Source organism: Tenrec ecaudatus, chromosome 14 (genome assembly GCF_050624435.1).
Source record: "Tenrec ecaudatus isolate mTenEca1 chromosome 14, mTenEca1.hap1, whole genome shotgun sequence".
NCBI lineage: Eukaryota > Metazoa > Chordata > Mammalia > Afrosoricida > Tenrecidae > Tenrec > Tenrec ecaudatus.
In genome coordinates this window covers 104,390,738-104,412,844 of record NC_134543.1, presented here as the reverse complement: position 1 = coordinate 104,412,844, position 22,107 = coordinate 104,390,738, and the positions used below count along the sequence as shown (strand labels likewise).

General features: G+C 39.0%; 1 protein-coding gene across 2 annotated transcripts in view; it reads left to right on the top strand.

Annotated features, from left to right (window-relative positions):
- UBR1 (ubiquitin protein ligase E3 component n-recognin 1) overlaps window positions 1-22,107 on the top strand; it is a 135,784-nt gene that overhangs the window by 40,937 nt on the left and 72,740 nt on the right. For both annotated transcript variants that reach the window (XM_075531843.1, XM_075531844.1), the window contains 7 exons: window positions 109-232; window positions 595-702; window positions 1,277-1,365; window positions 7,553-7,651; window positions 8,477-8,634; window positions 15,468-15,567; window positions 16,267-16,395. In XM_075531843.1, the coding sequence (XP_075387958.1) occupies window positions 109-232; window positions 595-702; window positions 1,277-1,365; window positions 7,553-7,651; window positions 8,477-8,634; window positions 15,468-15,567; window positions 16,267-16,395 (807 nt within the window). The remainder of the gene's footprint in view (window positions 1-108; window positions 233-594; window positions 703-1,276; window positions 1,366-7,552; window positions 7,652-8,476; window positions 8,635-15,467; window positions 15,568-16,266; window positions 16,396-22,107) is intronic.

Here is a 22,107-nt window from a genome sequence, read left to right as displayed (position 1 = left end):
CTCAGATATTTGCAACTATGAAGATTATATGATTTTTTAAATTAATCGCTCAATTAAAGTAAAGTTAAATCCATTAAATAAATAAATATATATTCATTTCATTTATAGAGTCATTCAGAAAATGTTTCTCAACATCCACTACACGTAGAAGTGCTACACTCTGAGGTTATGGCTCACCAGAAATTTGCTTTGCGACTTGGCTCCTGGATGAACAAAATTATGAGCTATTCAAGTAAGCATATAGCCTACTTTTCTTACAATGTTTTTCTTATATATTTTTTCTATAGGCACTCTTAAAGTATTGAGTATAAATTTATTTTTTCTTGTTTATACATTTCGATTAATTCTCAGGACTGTATTTCAAATGTAAATATATATAGATATAATTGGCTGTCAATCCTTGAAAATAATAATTATGCCTTTATGTTGATAGAGGTATTTTTGACATCAAATATGGGAATATTAATGTTACTCTTTTCATGGGTTATTAAGGGAAAGTAGGTGGCCACCTAAGTTACAGTTTAAAAAATAAAGGAAACTGATTTTTAGAGGGAATATTCTAAGAATCAATTATGTGGTTTTATGTGTTTGTAGGTGACTTTAGGCAGATTTTTTGCCAAGCATGCCTTAGAGAAGAACCTGGATCGGACAGTCCCTGTCTCATAAGTAGGTTGATGCTGTGGGATGCAAAGCTTTATAAAGGTAGGTAGAGCTTTGCTAATGACTAAAAGGGGAGCTATTGTCTCTTTTGTATCATCGTTATTAATTAGTCTTTTTGATTGATGAGATGTTATAATTCAAGGAAAAGTTTGTCAGTTGATATGTACTCTAATGGTTTAAAGCCCAGGGCTATAGCCTGTTAAATATAATGTCTTTACACTTAATCATAGTGCATGGAAAAAAATACTATGTGCATATATTCATGTAATGGGGCTATTAATAAGCTGTGTCTTCTCTTTTTAATTTTGTGAATAAAGTGCAAAAAATAAAAAGGGAGGATGGAGCTGGGAGAGCATAGTGATTGAGTCATTTTGAGGGAGATAGAATGAAAAGGAATGGAGAAAGACCAGGAGATAAAAAGAAGTTAGATAAAATGATGAGAAGAGCACAATGAAACAGGTATTAAATATTAATGTGATAAGTGACATTAATGTTTGAATCTATGAAGTCTCTTATGAGAAATATTTTTAATAATGTTTGGCCACTTGCAAAGCTGAAACATTATTCCTGTCTTGGTTCTTTAATCCTCCCCCACCCCCCAAAATATACCTGATAGGTGCACGTAAGATTCTTCATGAATTGATCTTCAGCAGTTTTTTTATGGAGTTGGAATACAAAAAGCTCTTTGCTATGGAATTTGTGAAGGTAATTATTCTTTATGTGTAAGTACATGTCAATAAATAGAATTAGAAAGGAGTTTTTTGTAAAAAATCATAAAAATATGAATCACAAGGATTGAATTTTGTGGTTTAGTTGTTTCTCAAATTTTAATTATCTTCCATCAATACCGTGCAAATGGCAGGTGATGGTATGAAGGCAGCCCTCTGGGAAAGCAGGTAGATGGAAAAAGACCTACTATTTGCCAACCCAGGATGAGCAAAGGGCACTTGTCACATCTGTATGTGTATTTCTCTCTTTTAATAATTTTGTCTGTTTGTAGAATTTTAACGAGAATAAAATGACAAGTGGAAAAACATGAATAGTGAGGGAAAGAAAAGGATATTCTAGGTAGAAGTAGGTAGGAAATAGGTAGGCAAGAGTTATACTTCATTGTTTGAGGATGAAAGATAAAGGTAAACTTGTAACATTGGTTTGTTCTTTATTGTATATCCTTTACATTATTGTGCTTTTTTATCTGCTTCCTAATTAAATTGTAAGTTTATGCAAGACAGGAAGTTCTTGAAGGTAGGCATCCTCCGATTTTTTAGTTGGAGGCAGTTCTGTAAGGCATGAGACAGGGACAGAAATAGGGTCCAGAATAGACATGGAAGCAGACAAAGAAGTAGTAATTTGGGAGACAAATAACACTGCAAGATAATATACCTACCTGTACTCAGATTTTGTAGTTGACTTTTATAAGTTAGACTAAGACATTTGGTGTGTGGTTTACCCCTGAAAGGTGATGGCAGAGATGTTAGCTGTATTCCTTAGTGTTAGATTATATAAGGGAGCTTCAAAAACTTGTGGGAAAAGTCCATTATCGTTTCTAATTTTTCCATGAACTTTTTGAAGTATCCTTGTAATTTTTTTTCTTATATGAAAAGGTATCTTCATGTCAGTGATAATTTATGATAAGCCATAGTCACTTCTGAAAATTTATAGGAACCATGGAGGATAAAATCAAACATATTGGTTAAGTATCTAACTGCTTACACTTGCATGATACATTGCTATCCTACCATTGTATAAGGACTGATGTTTTTGCTATTATGCATCAATATGAATGAACAGTTATTTATAGCCAGTATCCATTCTGTTGCCTGAGTTAGATCTGATTACCGTATATACTCGAATATAAGCCGACCCGAGTATAAGCCGAGGTACCTAATTATTACCTGGGAAACCAGAAAAACTGATTGACTCGAGTATAAACCTAGGGTGGAAAATGCAGAAGCTATTGGTGAGTTTCAATAATCAAGACAAATGAAAATAAAATTACTAAAAATTGAGACATCAGTGGGGTAATGTATATAGATATTTAAAATAAAAAACAAATTAAAGGACAACAAGTCATTTAACATTAGTAAACCAGCACAAGAAGTGGAAAACAGGTTCAACAAAAACAATAAGGTATCAACAATGATACCTTAAGAGTACTATCCCCTGAGCTCAATCAGCAACCAAGCTAAAATGTAGAGTTAAATCCTTCAAAACTGGATTCCTCATCATCATCCATATCCCAATGCAGAGCTTCAGCTGGTGTGAGGTCACCATAGACGCTGTCCTCACTGAGATTGCCGTCATCACCATCACTGCTGTCATTTTCATACAAAGCACAGTCTTCACTGCCATCCTTAGCATTACTAATACTACATTTCTGGGAGGCATGTCGCACCATGTCTTCTGGAATGTCTTCCCATGCATCTCGAACCCACTTTGTTATTAACTCTATGTCAGGCTTCATGAGATTTCCTCCTTTTGTTAGTCGGGCTTGACCAGATGACATCCATTCATGCCACATCCTTCGCACGAGGTCTTTAAAAGGCTTATTCAAAGACACACGTCATAGGACGGCTCTGATTGGTTAGATGTGAGTAAACAAACATTCAAAGCCCTACAGTATCAGCTGGGCTTTGAATGAACAGTAGAGAAACGGCAATCACCTGCAAGATAATGGGCGCTCATCCTGTTACCTGGTGGTGGGAGGGGCAGCGAGATGTTACACCTCGCTGGGGTACCACTGACCTGTGTATAAGCTGAAGCCCAGTTTTTCAGCACACGTATGGACAATAATGTGCTGAAAACTTGGCTTATACACGAGCATATACGGTAGTTTGTTTTCTAGGTTATATCCACTGTTAAATACTTTGATTATATCTCTGCTTTATATTTTTGGGATGGTGTAGTTGTTAGGTGCCATCAAGTCAGCTCTGACTCATAGCGGCCCTGTGTACAACAGAGTGAAAGACTGCAGGGTCCTTGCCATCCTCACAGTTGTTCCTTTGCCTGAGCTCACTGATGCAGCCACTGTGTCCCTCCATCTCATTGAGTACCTTCCTCTTTTTCACTGCCCTTCCACTTTACCAAACATGGTGTCCTTCTCCAGGAACTGGCCTCTCCTTCAATATGTCTTAATATGTCCTGACAGTATGTCTTGGTATGTAAGACCAAGTCTTGCCATCCTTGTCTCTAAGGAGTACTCTGGCCGTACTTATAATGGATCGGTTTGTCCTTTTGGCAGTCCATGGTACTTTCAATATTCTTCTCCAGCACAATTCAAATGCATCTATTATTCTGCATTCTTCCTTAATGAATGTCCAACTTTCACATGCATACAGTGTAATGGTGAAGACCATGGCTTGGGTCAGGTGCATATTGGTCCTCAAAGGAACATCCTTGCTTTTCAATACTCTAAAGAAGTCTTGTGCAGCAGATTGACCTATGCATTATGTCTTTTGATCTCTTGACTGCTGCTTCCAAGAGCATTTATTGCGGATCCAAGGAAGACAAAATCCTTGACAATTTCAACCTCTTCTCCACTTATCATGATGGTACCAATTGATTAAGTCGTGAGGATATTGATATTTCTTACATTGAGTTATAGTCCATACTGGAAGCTACAATCCTTGATCTTCATCGGCAAGTGCTTCAGTTACTCCTTGCTTTCAGCCAGGTTGTGTCATCTGCATACTGCCAGTTATTAATAAATCTTCCTTCAAACCTAATGCCACATCTTGTTCATATAACCCAGCTTCTCGGATTATTTGCTTAAAACATGGATTGAAGAAGTGTTGTGAGCAGATTCAACCCTCATGCATACTTTCCTGAATTTGAACCTGGTGGTATTCCCTTCTTCTGTTCTCACAATGGCCTTTTGATCTGTGTACAAGTTCCAAATGAAGTGTTCTGGTATTCTCATTTTTCTGAAGGTTACCCACAGTTTTTTTATGGTCCACACAGTCAAATGCCTTTGCATAGTTAATATAACATGATTAAACATCTTTTTAGTGGTTTTTGCTTTGAGCCAAGATGCATCTGACATCAGCAGTGGTAGTCCTTGGTCCACATTCTCTTCTGAATCCTCCCTGGCCTTCTGGCAGTCCTGTAAATGTGCTGCTATAACCACTGTTGGAAGATTTTAAGTAAGGTTTTACTTGGGTACGATATCATTGGTGTCATTCTATAATTTGAGCATTACTGGGACACCTTTCTTCGGAATAGATACAAATATAGATCTTTTCCAGTCAGTTGGCCAAGGAACTGTCTTCCAGATCTCTTGACACAGACCAGTGAGTACTTCCTGTTTTTCTTCCGCTTTCTGAAACATTTCCGTTCCATCAATTTCTGGAGCCGTCTGTTTGGCTAATACACTCAGTGTAGCATGAACCTTTCTTCAGCATCCTTGCTACTTGCTTATGTGCTACTTCCTGAAATGGTGGGCCATCGATTCGTTCTCTTTGGTTCAGTGGCTCTATGCATTTACCCATCTTTTCTTGATGCTTCCTGCATCGTTCAATACTCTGCCTATAGAATCTCTCAAAATTGCAATTTGAGGGTTGAATTTTTTCTTGAGTTCCTTCAGTTTCAGATAAGCTTTGTTTGTTCTTCCCACCCAGTTCTCTAATCCTAGGTCCTTGCACATTTAGTTAAAATATTTGGCATTATCTTCTCAAGCTTCTTTCTGAAAATTTCTACTCTGCTCCTTGACTTCATCCTATCTTCCATTTGCTTTACCTACTACTTTACATGTAAGAGCAAGTTTCAGAATCTCTTCTGACATCTGCTTTGATCTTTCCTTTCTTTCCTGTCTTTTTAATGATCTTTTGCTTTCTTTGTGAATAATGGTCTTGATTCTCCCCCCCCCACACACACACACCTCATCTGGTTTTCTGTCATTAGTGTTCAATACATCAAATATGTTCTTTTTTTTTAAAAAAATCATTTTATTGGGGGCTCGTACAGCTCTCATCATGATCCATCCATCATCCATTGTGTCAAGCACATTTGTACATTTGTTGGCATCATCATTCTCAAAACATTTGCTTTCTACTTGAGCCCTTGGTATCAGCTTATTTTTTCTCTCCACCTTTCCCTCATCAACCCTTGATAATTTATACATTTTTATTATGTTTTCGTGTCTTATACCACATGCTTCTCCCTTCACCCACTTTTCTGTTGTCCATCTCCTGGGAGAGGGTTATATGTAAATCCTTGTGATCTGTTCTCCCTTTCTCCCCCATCTTCCCCTTCCCCTCCAGGTATCACTGATCTCATGATTGGTCCTGAGGGCTTATCTGTCCTGGATTCCCTTTTTTCCAGATCTTAATCTGTACCTGTGTACGTGCTCTGGTCTAGCAGGATTTGTACGGTAGAACTGGGGTCATGATAGTGGTGGGGTGGAAGCACTAAAGAACTAGAGGAAAGTTGTATATTTCATCAGTGCTATACAGCACCCTGACTGGCTCGTCTCTTCCCTGTGACCCTTCTGTAAGGGGATGTCCATTGTCTACAGATGGGCTTTGGATTTCCACTCTACACTACTCATTCACATTGATAGGATCTTTTGTTCTGGGTCTTTGATACCTGATACCTGATCCCATTAATATCTCATGATCACACAGGCTGGTATGCTTCTTCCATGTTGGCTTTGTTGCTTCTCAGCTAGATGGCTGCTTGTTTATCGTCATGCCTTTAAGACCTCAGATGCTCTATCTTTTTGTAACCAGACACCGTCAGCTTTCTTCACTGTATTTGCTTATGCTCCCATCAAATCTGTTCTTGCGATGTTCTCAAAATTCAGATAGGGTAGGCCAAGCTTGTATTTTGATTCTACCTTTGGGGTAGAATCTACCTGTACCCACACAGGGTTATTCCAAGCAAATCATGTTTAAACCTGTCTCTGCCACCAGTGGATAGCTGTAGACAAGTTCTCTTAGTAGTGCATAGATCTCAGTCTCATTACAATGCCTTGTTAAAAAAGTCCAATCTAAATAGTAACTTCTGAGGGGACTCGCTAGGCCACTAAACTTAAGACAGCCAGATCAGCTCAGACGTTTGTGGTGACTGTTTTGGAGATTTCAAAGGGGGTATAATCTTAATCCATTTTCTCTAGTGACACAGCACAACCACAGAGGCTTATAAAATTTAGCAAAAATTGAAAACTGCCTTGGTAAGAAAAAGGTCAAGAAAGTTACTCTGAGGAATTTTTTCCATCATGACAATGCACTTGCTCATTCTTCAGGTGCTTGTAGCAAGGGATATCCAATGAAAATTCTTACCCCATCCAACCCTGATCTTTCCCTTTCAGACTTATTTTTGTTCCCAAATTCAAAGACTATTTAAAAGGAATACAGTTTGAGGCTAGTTGCCATTTTGACATGATATAAATCTAAGTGTGTAAAATTCTTTGGGGGGAGGGTTAAAAGATGAAACACTGTCTTCAGAAACAGAACTAGATGGAGGATATGTTGAAAAATAATACGTTTCCATTTTGATACTTTTGTTTAATATAAGCTTATATGGTTTTTTTTATTTTGCTTGGATGCTTATATGATTTTACAGAATACCTTTTGACTTAGCCTTGTACTATCCTATACCATTGCCATCCTCTGATTTTTAATTCTGTGGAGTTTTTATTGGGGGGTAGAGGTGGCAAAGGTTAGTTTTGGCAATTTTCCCTTCCAACTCTTCTATTTTGGGTAGTTGAATTCATACATGCTTTTTGTTTGTTACTCTCTTTCTAATTGCATAAATTGTATTTTATTGACCATAAGCTCGTTGCTTTAATAAATAGAGATTTTATTCTCATTTAACTTGCAGCATTTGCTACAATCGAGATTGTAAAATTTTTGAGTAGTTATTTGTAGTTGACTCTTCTTACTATGTATTTCAGTATTATAAACAGCTGCAGAAAGAATATATCAGTGATGACCATGACAGAAGTATCTCTGTAACTGCTCTCTCAGTGCAGATGTTTACTGTTCCTACTCTGGTATGTAATGATGATTTTTTTGCAAACTTAAAAAAAACACACTTGTTTTGCATTTTAATAATTTTCTTAGTGCTGAATCAAATTAAAACAGTGTCAAGATCACTAAGTTGGGCTACTTCTAATTGGACCATTGCATTGTACTCTAGTATGGTGCTCATGGGCTAGGTAACTTGTGTACTGGGAGTGACAGCATTACCTCTATTCCAATGTCTTGACACCCTGCAAGTGAGGAACTGAGTTTGTGCCCAGAGTTGGTTTTAATTAAGGAGCACTGCCTCTTCTCCCAAAATAGTTTTTCATCATGCTTGTTTGTTTTTTTCCAGTTATTTGGGAGACTAATTAGAGAACCTTAAATTGGAGAAGGGAAATGGTTCGTATGCAGCGATGCTGTGTAGGCCTAGCAGTAAAGCACTGGGTATTTTTATATTACTTCCTCCCCAGTTTCTTCTGGACATTTTGGTTGACTGTTCTGTCCCAAAGGCTAGAGAAGAAACAGTTGGGCTTAGAGTTAATAGGAGGGGAAATGGCAGAGTAGATTCAGATGTGACAGAAGACATGTTTAGTCTACTTCCTCTTAATGTGATTACTTATGATAAGTACTTCTGTAAATAGTCCATGTAATGGGCGGGGAGTCCATATGAGTGTTTTCTAGTTACTGAGGAGTAGGAATTATGACTTTTAGAAATAACTTAGTTACTGTTCTATGAAACTAAGGATTATTTGATGCCCAATAAATATTAAAAACAGCTTTCTGACCACCAAATGAATAAAGTTCATACTATGATGAGTTAATGCTAAAGACAATATTCTTGAAATACTCTGCAGGCTCGGCATCTGATTGAAGAGCAGAATGTTATTTCTGTCATTACTGAAACTCTTCTAGAAGTTTTACCTGAGTACTTGGACAGAAACAATAAATTCAACTTCCAAGGGTATAGCCAGGACAAATTGGGAAGAGTGTACGCGGTAATCTGTGACCTAAAGTAAGTTGCCGGGGTCGACAAGTGAGGGCGCCTGTAGAACACGGTGTGCTTATATGTCTGTCTGAATGGAAACAGCCTCTGATCCTTTCGATTATTAGGCTTCTCTTTTTAAAGATGGCAGATACAAAGAACAGCTTTTCCTTCGGGTCAGTAGATATCTTAAGCTGAAGCTTCTTTTTTAAAGTTTTGCATACACATGTTTAATATTGTGGAGATTTTCATTTTACCATAACTGAAAGAACAAATCAGGATCTCGCCCAAGTCAGTGCCTCCTGCAGATTTCCGTTTCTGGTGACTGCTGGCATTCATTTGTAACTAACCTCACATGGTGCTTGTCCTTGCGCTGTGACTTTTTCTCTTTAACTTTTATTGTGAGTTGGGCAGCGGTTTACATAGCAGATCCTTTTCCATACACATTTGCTTCGTGTCATTGACGGCAATCCCTACAATATTAGCATCACTTTCCCCTCTGTTTTCTGTTTCCATTCCTCCTGTTTATGTGATCTCTTCTGAAATGCTTTTGATCTCACATGGTTGATAATTCTAAGATGTGCATAACTCCCTAGTACTGGTTGTTCTCCTTATAGACCTGTCTACTGGTTAGCTGAAATTTGAGCCATGAGGGTGAGTTCATTTTCAGACCTGAATAGCGACTCAGGGCTGTAGTCTTGATCTTTCCACCAGTCTGTAGGTGACAAATAAGCTGAGTCTTTTTTTTTTTAATGATTTTGAGTACTGGAAGCTTCTTACTGAGCTGTAAGACCAGGTTAATGTAGAAGGTATCATATATACTCAAGTATAAGCCAACCTGAATATCCGCTGAGGCACCTAATTTTACCACAAAAATTGTATTAAAAATGTGCTGAATTCCATGATGCTCACCTTCCCAACACAATCGCTGAAGACAAATGGGTGCATAAGAAAATGTAGTGAAGAAAGCTGATGGTGCCCAACTATCAAAAGATACAGTGTCTGGGATCTTAAAGGCTTAAAGGTAAACAGGCAGCCATCTAGCTGAGAAGCAACAAAACTCACATGGAAGAAGCACACCAGCCTGTGCAATCACAAGGTGTCGATAGGATCAGGTATCAGGCATCAAAGAACCAAAAATCATATTGTGAATGAAGGGGAATGCAACTAGATATCCCCTTACAGAAGGGTCGCAGGGAGGAGGTGAGCCAGTCAGCGTGCAGGGTAGCGACGATGAAACATACTTCCCTCTAGTTCTTTTTTTTTTCCCTCTAGTTCTTAAATGCTTCCTCCCCCCACTGTCTTGATCCCAATTCTACCTTACAAATCTGGCTAGATCAGAGGATGTACACCGGTACAGGTAGGAACCGGAAACACAAGGAATCCAGGACAGATGATTTCTTCAGGACTAGTGGTGAGAGTGGCAATTCCAGGAAGGTAGAGGGAAGTGGGAGTTGAAAGAGGGAACTGATTACAGGGATCTTCATGTAACCTAGTGTTAGGCCAGGTTGACTAGACAAACAAATCCAGTGACACACATATGTATTAAGAAAGAGCATTATATCAAGAAGCAATTGATGTCAAAAGAGACTGCTCCCATAAAGATGGAAATACGGTAAAAGGTCATTGTGAGTCAGAATAGATCCCATGGCAGTGGTGGGGATGACATATTTGAGTACTTGTTGAGCAAATAATACATTAAGCTTATCAGTTCTCCTGTAATTCACACACAAAATAAAAAATCACGGTCATCAAATCAGTTCTGATTCATAGCAACCCTACAGGGTTGAAATTTACTAGTATATGCTATATGCCGAGGAGTTTACTTATTTTGCTTCATTTTATTGCAGTATTCTCATAAAGTAGATGATCCGTTTTGATTTGTATACTTTATTCCTAAGGCCCCAAAGCCTGTAAGTGGCAAAACTTATTCAGTGAAATTCATGTTCTTTTTACTATTATATGTAGGCTCACAAAATACTCAAACAATAGCAGTAAGAAGACTTATTCTGAAACCTGGCGAAAGCACAAATGAAATCTCTCCTTTGTTTCACAATGATTCAGCCTCCTTTTTGTAATCTCTTGTTGTAGAAATTCATCTTTTACTCTTTTCCAGCATACTTACTCATTCACTACTTCTTACTGACACCCTGATTGTATTCTTTTTTTTTTTTAACAATTTATTGGGGCTCATACAACTCTTATCACAGTTCATACATATACATACATCAATTGTATAAAGCACATCTGTACATTCTTTGCCCTAATCATTTTTTCCTCCCTGATTGTATTCTTATCAATTAGAAACAATCACAATGCCTTTTCATTATTTCCATAATAAAGTGTAAGTTCTTCCATGCTTTTAACTCTCCATACTCTGTATCCTCTAATTTACCTGACTATAACTCATCACAAAATAAATTTTGTTGGCACAACTACAAATGTTCTTTCAGCCTGCCACAGAAAGCTTTCATTCTTTCAAACAACGCATTCTAACTTTAGGTAGTCCCTTCTGCTTTTAGAAAGTTTTGTGTTTCTACTGAATTTATGTACTTAGTTTAGTTCTTTGGTTCCAGTTCTCCCATGTCCATTCAGAACAACTTCAATTCCCATTGGACTTGAAATAGTATTTTAAAATGACATTTGTATTTTCCAAGGCGTCTTTAGGTTGTTTCATATCAGTTTTCCTTAATAGTTCGCTGTCATATGGTTAAAAGGCCTTCTAAATCATTCCCTTCTTCTTCAGTTGAATGTATGCCACTCAAGGTATATGCCCCAAATTACCACAGTGCTCCAGCCGCAATCTATCCAGTAAAAGCACAAAGGAGGGATTAGCACCTTCATTCTAAATAAGACACCTCTATTAGTTCCGTTTAATTTGTTACACCATGTGGAAGATATGTGATAGAGTCATTTCTCAGTTTGCTAATTCACTGTGGGATTGAAACTCAGAAAAAAGAGGCACATGAACATTGGTTCTAATTAATAGCAGTATGCTTTTATTTCTCTAGTGTATTCCAGTGTATTGTTTCTGAAAAGTACAGTGGACTAAAACCAAATCACCCCCTTAATTCTGCCCACCTCCTTGCCTTTGCTCCTTTTTTTCATTGATTTTGTCATCTGTAATTATACACAAACTTTCCCCCCTTTTTAAAAATAAAATTGCACTTGATAATGTTAAAACAGACAGGGATGGATGGCTATGTTAAAGTAGGCCTATTAGAAGGGGTTGGTATGAGACCATTGCATTAGGGGTGAAAGGCCAGAACTAGTCTCATCTCAGCTTCACTGAAGCAGAGGGCAGATTTTTAAAGACTAGAAGAAGGTAGTGGAAAAATAATGCAGGAAGCTACTCAGCTTTCCTTCTCATGCATGACCACCCCATGTTATGTTATCGAGGACTGTGCTCATTGGCTGATTTTTGGAAGTAGATTGCTAAGCCTTTCTTTCAAGGTGCTTTGGTGTGGACTTGAGCTTCCAGCCTTTCAGTTAACCTTAACTAGTAGCCTTAACTAGACACCACCCAGTAACGCCAAAGGAAATTAAAGAAATTAAACAATGGGGTTGATCACATTGATCTCCTTAATGTCCCAAGTTTATGTTAAAGCCAGATGGAATGTGTTCCATCTGGACTATATAAACATAAGAGTCACTGTGAGTGGGAACTCAGACCTAGTGTCAGAAAAAAGCCTGCCTAAAGTTTAGTTGCGCTGCGGAGATCATTAGGTCACCCATATGCTGAAACAATTGTTCCAAGCCTTTAAGTCAACTCATAATAACCTTTCTAAAGAGTTTCCAAGACTGTGTATATTTATGGAAGCAGATAGCTTCATCTTTTCCCCACAGAGCAGCTGGTGGATTTGAACCACTAACCTTGCAATCAGCAGTTCAGTTCTTTATCCAACAGCGTAGGGGTATTTCCTTAACCATCATTGTTTTCCAGGATCTCAGTATTTGGGTAAAATTCAATATTGTCACTTTCCTTAGTTTTTCTCTCCTATTAATGTTTTCTTTAGTTGCTACAGAAGTTCTACATGAGTATATGGAGTCACTAGAAAGTAAAAATGTGAACTCTTTTCTATTTATAATTTACCATTAATGAAAATTATCTGGGGAACTTGTTAAAGTGCTAATTCCTATCAGTAAATCAGGCATAGAAACCAAAATTCCACATTTCTAGCAAATTCCCAGGTCATGCCTATTCTTGGACCATGCTCTTGAGTAGCTATGTTCTCCAAAACAGCTGAACTTTTAAAAAATCATTTTATTGGGGACTCATACAACTCTTATCACCACCATCCATCCATCCATCCATCCATCCATCCATCCATCCATCCATCCATCCATCCGTCCATCGTGTTAAGCACATTTGTACATTTGCTGTCATCATCAATCTTAAAACATTTGCTTTCCACTTGAGCCCCTTGATATTAGCTCATTTCCCCCCTCCCTCATGAACCCTTGATAACTTATAAATCATTATTATTGTCATATCTTAAACTGTCTGACGTCTCCCTTCACCCACTTTTCTGTTGTCTGTCCCCCAAGGAGGAGGTTATATGTAGATCCTTGTAATTAGTTCCCCCTTTCTATCCTACCTTCCCTCCACCTTCCCGGTATCGCCACTCTCAGCACTGGTCCTAAAGGGCTCATCCGCCCTGGATTCCCCATGTTTCCAGTTCCTATCTGTACCAGTGTACATCCTCTGGTCTAGCCAGATTTGTAAGGTAGAATTGGGATCATGATAGTGGGGGTGGGGAGGAGCATTTAGGAGCTAGAATAAAGTTGTATGTTTCATCATTGCTACTCTGCACCCTGACTGGCTCATCTCTTCCCTGTAACCCTTCTGTAAGGGGGTGTCCACTTGCCTACAGATGGACTTTGGGTCCCCACTCTGCACTCACCCTCATTCACAATGATATAATTTCTGGTTCTCTGATGCCTGATACCTGATCCCTTTGACACCTTGTGGTGTGCTTCTTCCATGTGGGCTTTGTTGCTTCTGAGCTAGATGGCCGCTTGTTTACCTTCAAGCCTTTAAGACCCCAGATGCTCTATCGTTTGATAGCCAGGCACCATCAGCTTTCTTTACCACATTTGCTTATGCACCCATTTGTCTGCAGTGATCATATCAGGAGGGTGGGCACACACTGATAAGTTTTTTTTCTGAAACCTGATTTTTTTCTCATGCCTGAAACCTGGTCCCTTCTACACCTCGTGGTCACACAGGCTGGTGTGCGTCTTCCATGTGGAAAACAGCTGAACTTTAATGAAAGACTTAACCATTCTAGTCTTGCTTTCCTCGTTCCTTAAAAGAAAGAAAAAAGATGGTAATTAGTGAATTTCAAAGTTATTTCTTTGTTAAAGATTGAGAATATTTTTGGTGGTTATTGAACATATTATGTAGGGAAAAGAAAAAATTAAATTCAAATCCTTACTGTCTTTACTAATAAAATTAACTTTTATATTTGTTGCCATGTTATTTCCTTTGTGCCTTTATGCTTATGCATTATTTCCTCTGTGCTTTAATGTGTCTGTGTTTCTTTCTACTGCACTTTGAACTGCCAGGACAAGCCTCAAAGACAGCCTGTGTCTTCACTTTCGTATTCCTAATACCGTCTGTGTAATAATTGCTTCCTAAGGAATCATCCCATGATAAGCTTGTTCTCATTGTCTTTCAGCCAAAGGAAATGTTAATCTTATACATTGAAGGTTAAAGTGGATCTGTGTATTTCATGAAACGTGTATATTCTGATGAGGAAACTGATATATACATATGACCATCTAATTTCCCATTTAAAAAAGTAAATCAAAAGAGAATGTGAGTTCTCACTTTCACCTAGGTTCTAGATTTTGAAACTTTGGAGATGAGAAATCTGTTCCAAATATCTTGAAATTGAAGAAGTTTCCACTGGCCCTTTGGGTGAATAAATATTATGAATCCAAACAGTTCTAGAAAATATATGTTATGGTTATCCAGAGACAGCTGTAATAAACGATGGTAGTTATGGAGTCATGGAATTAGACTCTTCTTTAAAGCAGCGGTTCTCAACCTGTGGGTCATGACCCCTTGAGGGTGGTTGAACGACCTTTTTACAGGGGTCGCCTAATTCATAACAGTAGCAAAGTTACCGTTATAAAGTAGCAGTGAAATGAGTAACTTTGTTAAAGAGTGGCTGCATTAGGAAGGTTGAGAACCTCTGCTCTAAAGGGATGTGTGGAGAAGCCAGACTGCACACTGGCATCTGCATCCTGTCAGCAGGGCTCAGCACACAACTGCTCGAGAGCCTTCTGAGCTCTTTTGGCTCATGTGGCTCTGAAGTAAAGTAAAATGGAAACAAAACTATCATAGTTTCATTTATAATATAACTAAATTTTCCTTCTTTTTAAAAATATAGCTATGGCTCTTAAGTAATTTTTAAATTGATGTGGTGGACAGGATTGGCTCTTCCATCTCAAAAGTCTGCCGACCCCTGCTGTAGAACTTTGTTTGCCAACGTGGGTGATACTATGGGTTCTGGAATGACCCCACGGGCTTGCAAAAGCACATACTTACACACTGTCCTGCATTATGGGCTGTAAAACAAAGTTTTCATTCCCAGGGAAGCCTGAGTAATTATTTTTTTCTGAAAAGGGGGACAGTAGGCCCAATAAGTTTGAGAACCTATGATGTAGAGGCAGCCACAGTTTTTGCTGGCTGTATTTAAAATACAGCAGAATAATTCTAGCCCTATTCAGAGCTTTCAGTTAGTTTCAAATATATATATCTCCATAATTTTGAGACTCAATATTGTCTATCTACCTGAGAATCTTAAAATGCTCCCCAAATAGGGAAATTAAATTTTTCTCTTTTGAATTAATAGGTATATCCTGATCAGCAAGCCCACAGTATGGACAGAAAGACTAAGAATGCAGTTCCTTGAAGGTTTTCGATCTTTTTTGAAGATTCTTACCTGTATGCAGGTATTACAGTTCTTCTGTATATTAGTGAAATTCAATTAAACAATTTTAACTTTGTCTTCACGTTTTATGAATTATTACTTTACTGTATGTGTTTTTTTGAATTTTTTTATTAAAAGATAATTTTATTGGGGACTCTTGTTACAACGCTTGTTACAATTCATACATTGATTGCTTCAGGCATGTTTGTACATATGTTGCTTTCATTTCTAGACATTTAATTACTTTCTATAGAACTGTTAGGATCAGTCCTCATCCCCTCCCCTCTTCCACCTACCATATGTATTTCTTTTAAGAGCATGGTTTAGTTAAACACTTGAATGTTTTATTTCTATGATAAAGAATACCCACCTAATAAAGTGGAAATAGATCTGAGAAGTAGTATAAGACTGCTACTGTTAATCTTTAGTTAGTGTATACCATGTGATAGATACTGTAGCTAATAGTTATTAACAGTTTTATTAGTACTTCATATGTTATACATTTTAATAATTCATTCATACCAAAACACCACATTTAATTCTAGAATATTTTCTTCCTTGTACTTATTGTTATTCATGTAATTATTTTTTGAACTTAAGTATAAAAACGGTGCTTTAATACTGCTTGTATTTGAATATGAATCCTGACAATTTTGATACTCCTGTCAAAGAACAAAGAAAGGGCTAAGACAGGTACATGTTGACTATCCTTTCCTTGCAGGGAATGGAAGAAATCAGAAGGCAAGTTGGGCAACACATTGAAGTGGATCCTGACTGGGAGGCTGCTATTGCTATACAAATGCAATTGAAGAATATTTTGCTCATGTTCCAGGAGTGGTGTGCTTGTGATGTAAGTAAAAATTGTTAATTGAACCTAGGCACTGCCAGATACGCAGTGGATTGTTAACCACAAGGTCAGCAGTTCAAACCCACCAGTCACTCCACTGGATAAAGATGAGGGCATCTCTTGAAGATAACCTCAGAAAATCCTATATGTGGTTGGTATAAGTTGGAATCGAATCATTGCCAGTGGGTGTTTTTTTGGTTTTAAGTGCTCTAGTAGTTTTTAATAGTACAGCTTATGTTTTGACTTTCTTGATATAAAGTTTTGATTTTTTTTGTAGTACATTTATTTTTATAAATCATCTTATTGGGGCTCATACAACTCTTACCACAATCCAGACATACATCAATTGAGTAAAGCACCCTTATACATTCTTTGCCTTCATCACTCTCAAAATTCGCCTTCCACTTGGGTTCCTGGAATCAGCTCATTTTCCTGTTTTCCCTCCCCCTCCCTCTCCCCTTCCCCCTCCCTCATGAACCCTTAATAATTTATAAATTATCATTTTATCTTATCTTACACTGCCTGACGTCTTCCTTCACCTACTTTCCTATTGCCCATCCCCCAGAGAGGTTATATGCACATCCCTGAGATCGATTCCCCCTTTCTACACCCCCTTCTCTCCCGGTATCGCCACTCTCACCGTTGGTCCTGAGGGGTTCACCTGTCCTAGATTCCCTGTGTTTCCAGATCCCTACTGCACTGCTGTGCATCCTCTGGTCTAACCAGGTTTTCAAGGTAGAATTGGGATCATGACAATTGCGGGGAGGAAGCGTTTTAAGAACTAGAGGAAAGTTTTGAGTTTCATTGTTGCTACCCTGAACCCTGAGTGACTCATCTCTTCCGCACTACCCCTCTTCAAGGGATGTCCAGTTGTCTACAGATGGGAATTGGGTCCCCATCACACACTCCCCTCATTCACGATGATGTGATTATTTTTTCTCCCACCTTTGTTACTTGAAACCTGGTCCCCTCGGCCCTTCATGATCACACATGTTGGTGTGCTGCTTCCATGTAGACTTTGTTGCTTCTGGGCTAGATGGCCGCTTGTTTACTTTCAAGTCTTTAAGTCCCCAGACGCTATATCTCTCAATAGCCAGGTACCATCAGCCTTCTTCACCACACTTGCTTATGCACACATTCGTCTTCAGCGTTTATGTGAGGAAGGTGGTCACACAATGATGGATTTTGTTCCTTGGTGTCTGCTACCTGATCCTTTTAACACCTCGTGATCACACAGGCTGGTGTGCTTCTTCCATGTGGACTTTGTTGCTTCTAAGTTAGTTGGCTGCTTGTTTACCTTCAAGCCTTTAAGACCCCAGATGCTATATCTTTTGATAGCTGGACACCATCATAAGCCGAGTTTTTGAGCACATTTTTTTAAAACATTTTATTTGGGGCTCATACAACTCCCATCACAATCCATACTTATACATGCATCAATTGTATAAAGCACATCTGCACATTCCCTGCCCCAATCATTTTCTTTTTTTTTTTTTTCTCCTCTATTTCCTCACATTTTATTAGGGGCTCATACAACTCTCATCACAATCCATACATACACATACATCAATTGTACAAAGCACATCTGCACATTCCCTGCCCCAATCATTCTCAAAGCATTTGCTCTCCACTTAAGCCCTTTGCATCAGGTCCTCTCCTTTTTCTCCCCGCTCCCCCATGTGCCCTTGGTAATTTATACATTGTTATTTTGTCATATCTTGCCCTATCCGGAGTCTCCCTTCCCCTCCTTCCCTGCCGTCCATCTCCCAGGGAGGAGGTCACATGTGGACCCTTGTAATCAGTTCCCCACCCTCCAACCAACTCACCCTCCACTCTCCCAGCATCGCCCCTCACACCCCTGGTCCTGAATGTATCATCCACCCTGGATTCCCTGTGCCTCCAGCTCCCATATGCACCAGTGTACAACCTCTGCCCTATCCAGCCCTGCAAGGTAGAATTTGGATCATGGTAGTTGGGGAGGAGGAAGCATCCAGGATCTGAGGGAAAGCTGTGTTCTTCATCGGTACTATCTCGCACCCCGACTGACCCATCTCCTCTCCTAAGCCCCTCTATGAGGGGATCTCCAGTGGCCGACACTTGGGCCTTGGGTCTCCACTCTGCACTTCCCCTTTAATTCAATATGGTGTGTATATATATATATATATATATATATATATATACACACACACATATATATGTATATATACACACACACATATACATATATATCTTTTTTTTTGCATGATGCCTTATACCTGGTCCCTTTGGCACCTCGTGATCGCACTGGCTGGTGTGCTTCTTCCATGTGGGCTTTTTTGCTTCTGAGCTAGATGGCCGCTTGTTCACCTTCAAGCCTTTAAGACCCCAGACACTATCTCTTTTGATAGCCGGGCACCATCAGCTTTCTTCACCACATTTGCTTATGCACCCATTTGTCTTCAGCGATCCTATCATGGAGATGTGCAGCCAATGATATGATGATTTTTTGTTCTTTGATGCCTGATAACTGATCCCTTCGGGACCACTCGATCACACAGGCTGGTGTGTTCTTCCATGTGGACTTTGTTGCTTCTGAGCTAGAAGGCCGCTTGTTTATCTTCAAGCCTTTAAGACCCCAGTCGCTATCTCTTTTGATAGCCGGGCACCATCAGCTTTCTTCACCACATTCACTTGTTCACCCACTTTGGCTTCAGCAGTTGTGTCGGGAGAGTGAGCATTCATAGAGTTCCAATTTAATAAAAGAAAGTATTCATGCATTGAGGGAGTATTTGAGTAGAGGCCCAAGGTCCTTCCGCCACCTTAATACTTAACCTATAAATATAGACACATAGATCTATTTCCCCATCCTCCTATATATATTTGCATGTACATATCTTTTTCTAGACCTCCATAAATACCCTTTGACTCCTAGCTCTTTCCTCCATCTCCCTTGACTTTCCTCCTGCCCTACTACCATGCTCCGTCACCACCTGGGCTACAGCTATACCTCTTCTCTCCGCAACCTTACCCTTGATCATTCCCCACCAGGCCTGCCACTCGCCCCTCTACCATTTTGGGTCCCATGTTGTTCCCTTGTCCCTTTGTTTGTTAACACCACTTCCTTACCCCCCCTACTCCCCCAACCCCAAGTCCCCTCAGAACTGTCAGTCCCGTTGTTTTTCCTCCAGGTAGTTCATCCAGCCTGTCCTATTCAGACAGACCTGTGGAGACACTAACATGCACGAAAACAAGACAGAGGAAAACAAAGCAACAGTATACAACCAGACAACAAAACAACAAAAACAAACCACTGACAAAGAACAGAACAAAACATAAAAAAGCAAAAGAAAAGCTTGTAGTTAGTTCAGGGATCGTTTGCTGGCCCTTAGGAGCGTTTTCCAGTCCAGTCTGTTGGGGCACCACGCCCTGGCCCCAAAGTCCACTTTCAGCATTCCCTGGGGACCTTGCCACTCCATTCCCTTGCTGTTCTGCTGCACTCCCCCAGTGTTTTGCCTCGGTGTGGTGGGATCAGGTCAGGTGCAATTCCCACACTGTGTCTCCAGTGCTGCCCCCTGTATCGCCCTTAGTCACTGAGTGGCATCATTTCTCATAGTGGGGCCAGCCATGTTGTTCTCTTTTCAGCACATTTTTCATGCAGTTTTTGTGATAAAATTAGGTGCCTCGGCTGATATTTGGATTGGCTTATATTCGAGTATATACAGTATTTATTCATTAAGTTTTGTTATTAAAAAGTCTTACATGTCAAGCCATATGGAAAATTAATTTTAAATATAGAATTAATGTATTTCCTTAAGCAGCAATTTTAGACCATAACCCTCTTTAAATAGATAGTCCAACTACAAATTTTCTGTATACCTGCCTACATCAAGTATTTTTTTCTGAGAAAGTAAACATTATTTCAGTTAAATTCTGTCATTTAATTCTAATTTTGTTTTTCACCTGTCACCAGACTCTATTGACTAATGTGATTCCTCTGTAAATTCATTACTGATTTCTTTATTTCTGTCTGTTTCTAAAACTAATGTCTCTGTCTAGGTTCTTGGTCCCAGTCTATAAGAGGGGCTTCTAAAAGTCCATGAGAAAATGGAAATAAAAAGATAATTGGATTTTTCCATGGACTTTTTGAAGGCCCCTTGACGTCTTCTCGGAGCTTACTGTATATACTTAAATATAACTCACCCTGAATATCAGCCGAGGCACTTAATTTTACCACAAAAACTGCATTAAAAATGTGCTGAAAAACTCAGCGTATCCACAAATATATACAGTACTTATTTCCTTAATTATCTCTTCATATTTCCTACTCTCACTCTTCTGCTCATCCTTAAAATCAACCATAACTGAAGCTCCCCTTCTGTGTCCTTCCTCCTCCTCCTCTCCTGCCGTCTCGCTCACAGCTGCTCACGGGTTTGAGTGGAAGTCACACAGCTGCAGTAAATGTTAACCAGCACTGCAGCAGAATAGAATCACCATGATACCGGGTACTGTTCAGCACCTACTAGATCAGATATTTTGACTCCCTTCGTCCTTGTGGTGGGAATTCTTGTTGGAAGCTCTCTGAAGTCATCTACGTTTATTATCTCAACGCTTTAGCTCCTGCCAATTGACAGAGTTGTTTGTTTGTTTTTTCAGGAAAATCTCAAAGGATCATAAACAAATTGAGATGTGTTTCCAGAGTGCTCATCTAGCTTGAATTGTCTAGCATTCTTCTGTTGAGTGCCTTAATTTTCTTGAAACTTTCTTTCTCTGATTTTCATAGGTTTATATTGCCCTAATATTTACACTGTTGATTGCCCTTTCAGTCATTGATTTCCTCTCTCTAACTTCTTGCTGCATGAGAACATTCCTTCATAATATCTTTCTTGCAGACCTTTAATTTCTCCCACTTCAGTGTGATCCTCATTGCAAGGACTCTTCCATGCTATAGTGTCGCTCTTGTTTGTGTGTCAGACAATTGTACTTTGAGCTTGCACGTGTATTTAAGCCACAGGTTGACTTGTCACCCTTTCCCTCAGTTGGGTTAGCGTTGTCTCTTCTCTCGTTCCTTTCATGTACTGCTATTCTTACATTCATCCGGGCAACAAATCTCAGAGCCACGTTTTCTGCATATTAGTAGCATGTTTTGAAGGGGAACAAATAAGATTTGAAATGCTAAATTGAACAGGATTCAATAGAATTTTTCAACCCATTAGTTTCTCAAAATATATAATTAATCACTATGCTAATTGCTAAGAGGGATGCTTCCCAATTCATTTACCATGCAGTTTCTTAGTTATAGTGAGAAACACTGCCTTAGTGATTCCTCTACCACATTCAACACACGTTTGATTATTATACTCTAAATTTATTTTATAATCCAAACTTAGTTACTATGAGATCATTCTTTTTAGCCCTGACTGCCCCCTCCTAGTTCAGATGCATATCATTCTTACATGTAGGCTGTGTTGTTAATTAACCTTCTTGTTAGTTTACTTATACCCTAACGTTATTCTTTCCAAGCGCCCGCCTTTGCTGACATTCATTAGTTCTTCTTAAAGCACCAGATGCTGTCAGTATGCTCACATGGTGATGCATGAGAAATGCCCTGATGATCTGCTCCTTCAGCATGTGCAGCCTAGAAAACCCTATCCCGTATTGTCCCTATGAGTTGGAATCCATTCAACAACGCAACAACCCAACCCGTAAACCTTTGGTTTATCTGCTAGAACAGGAATT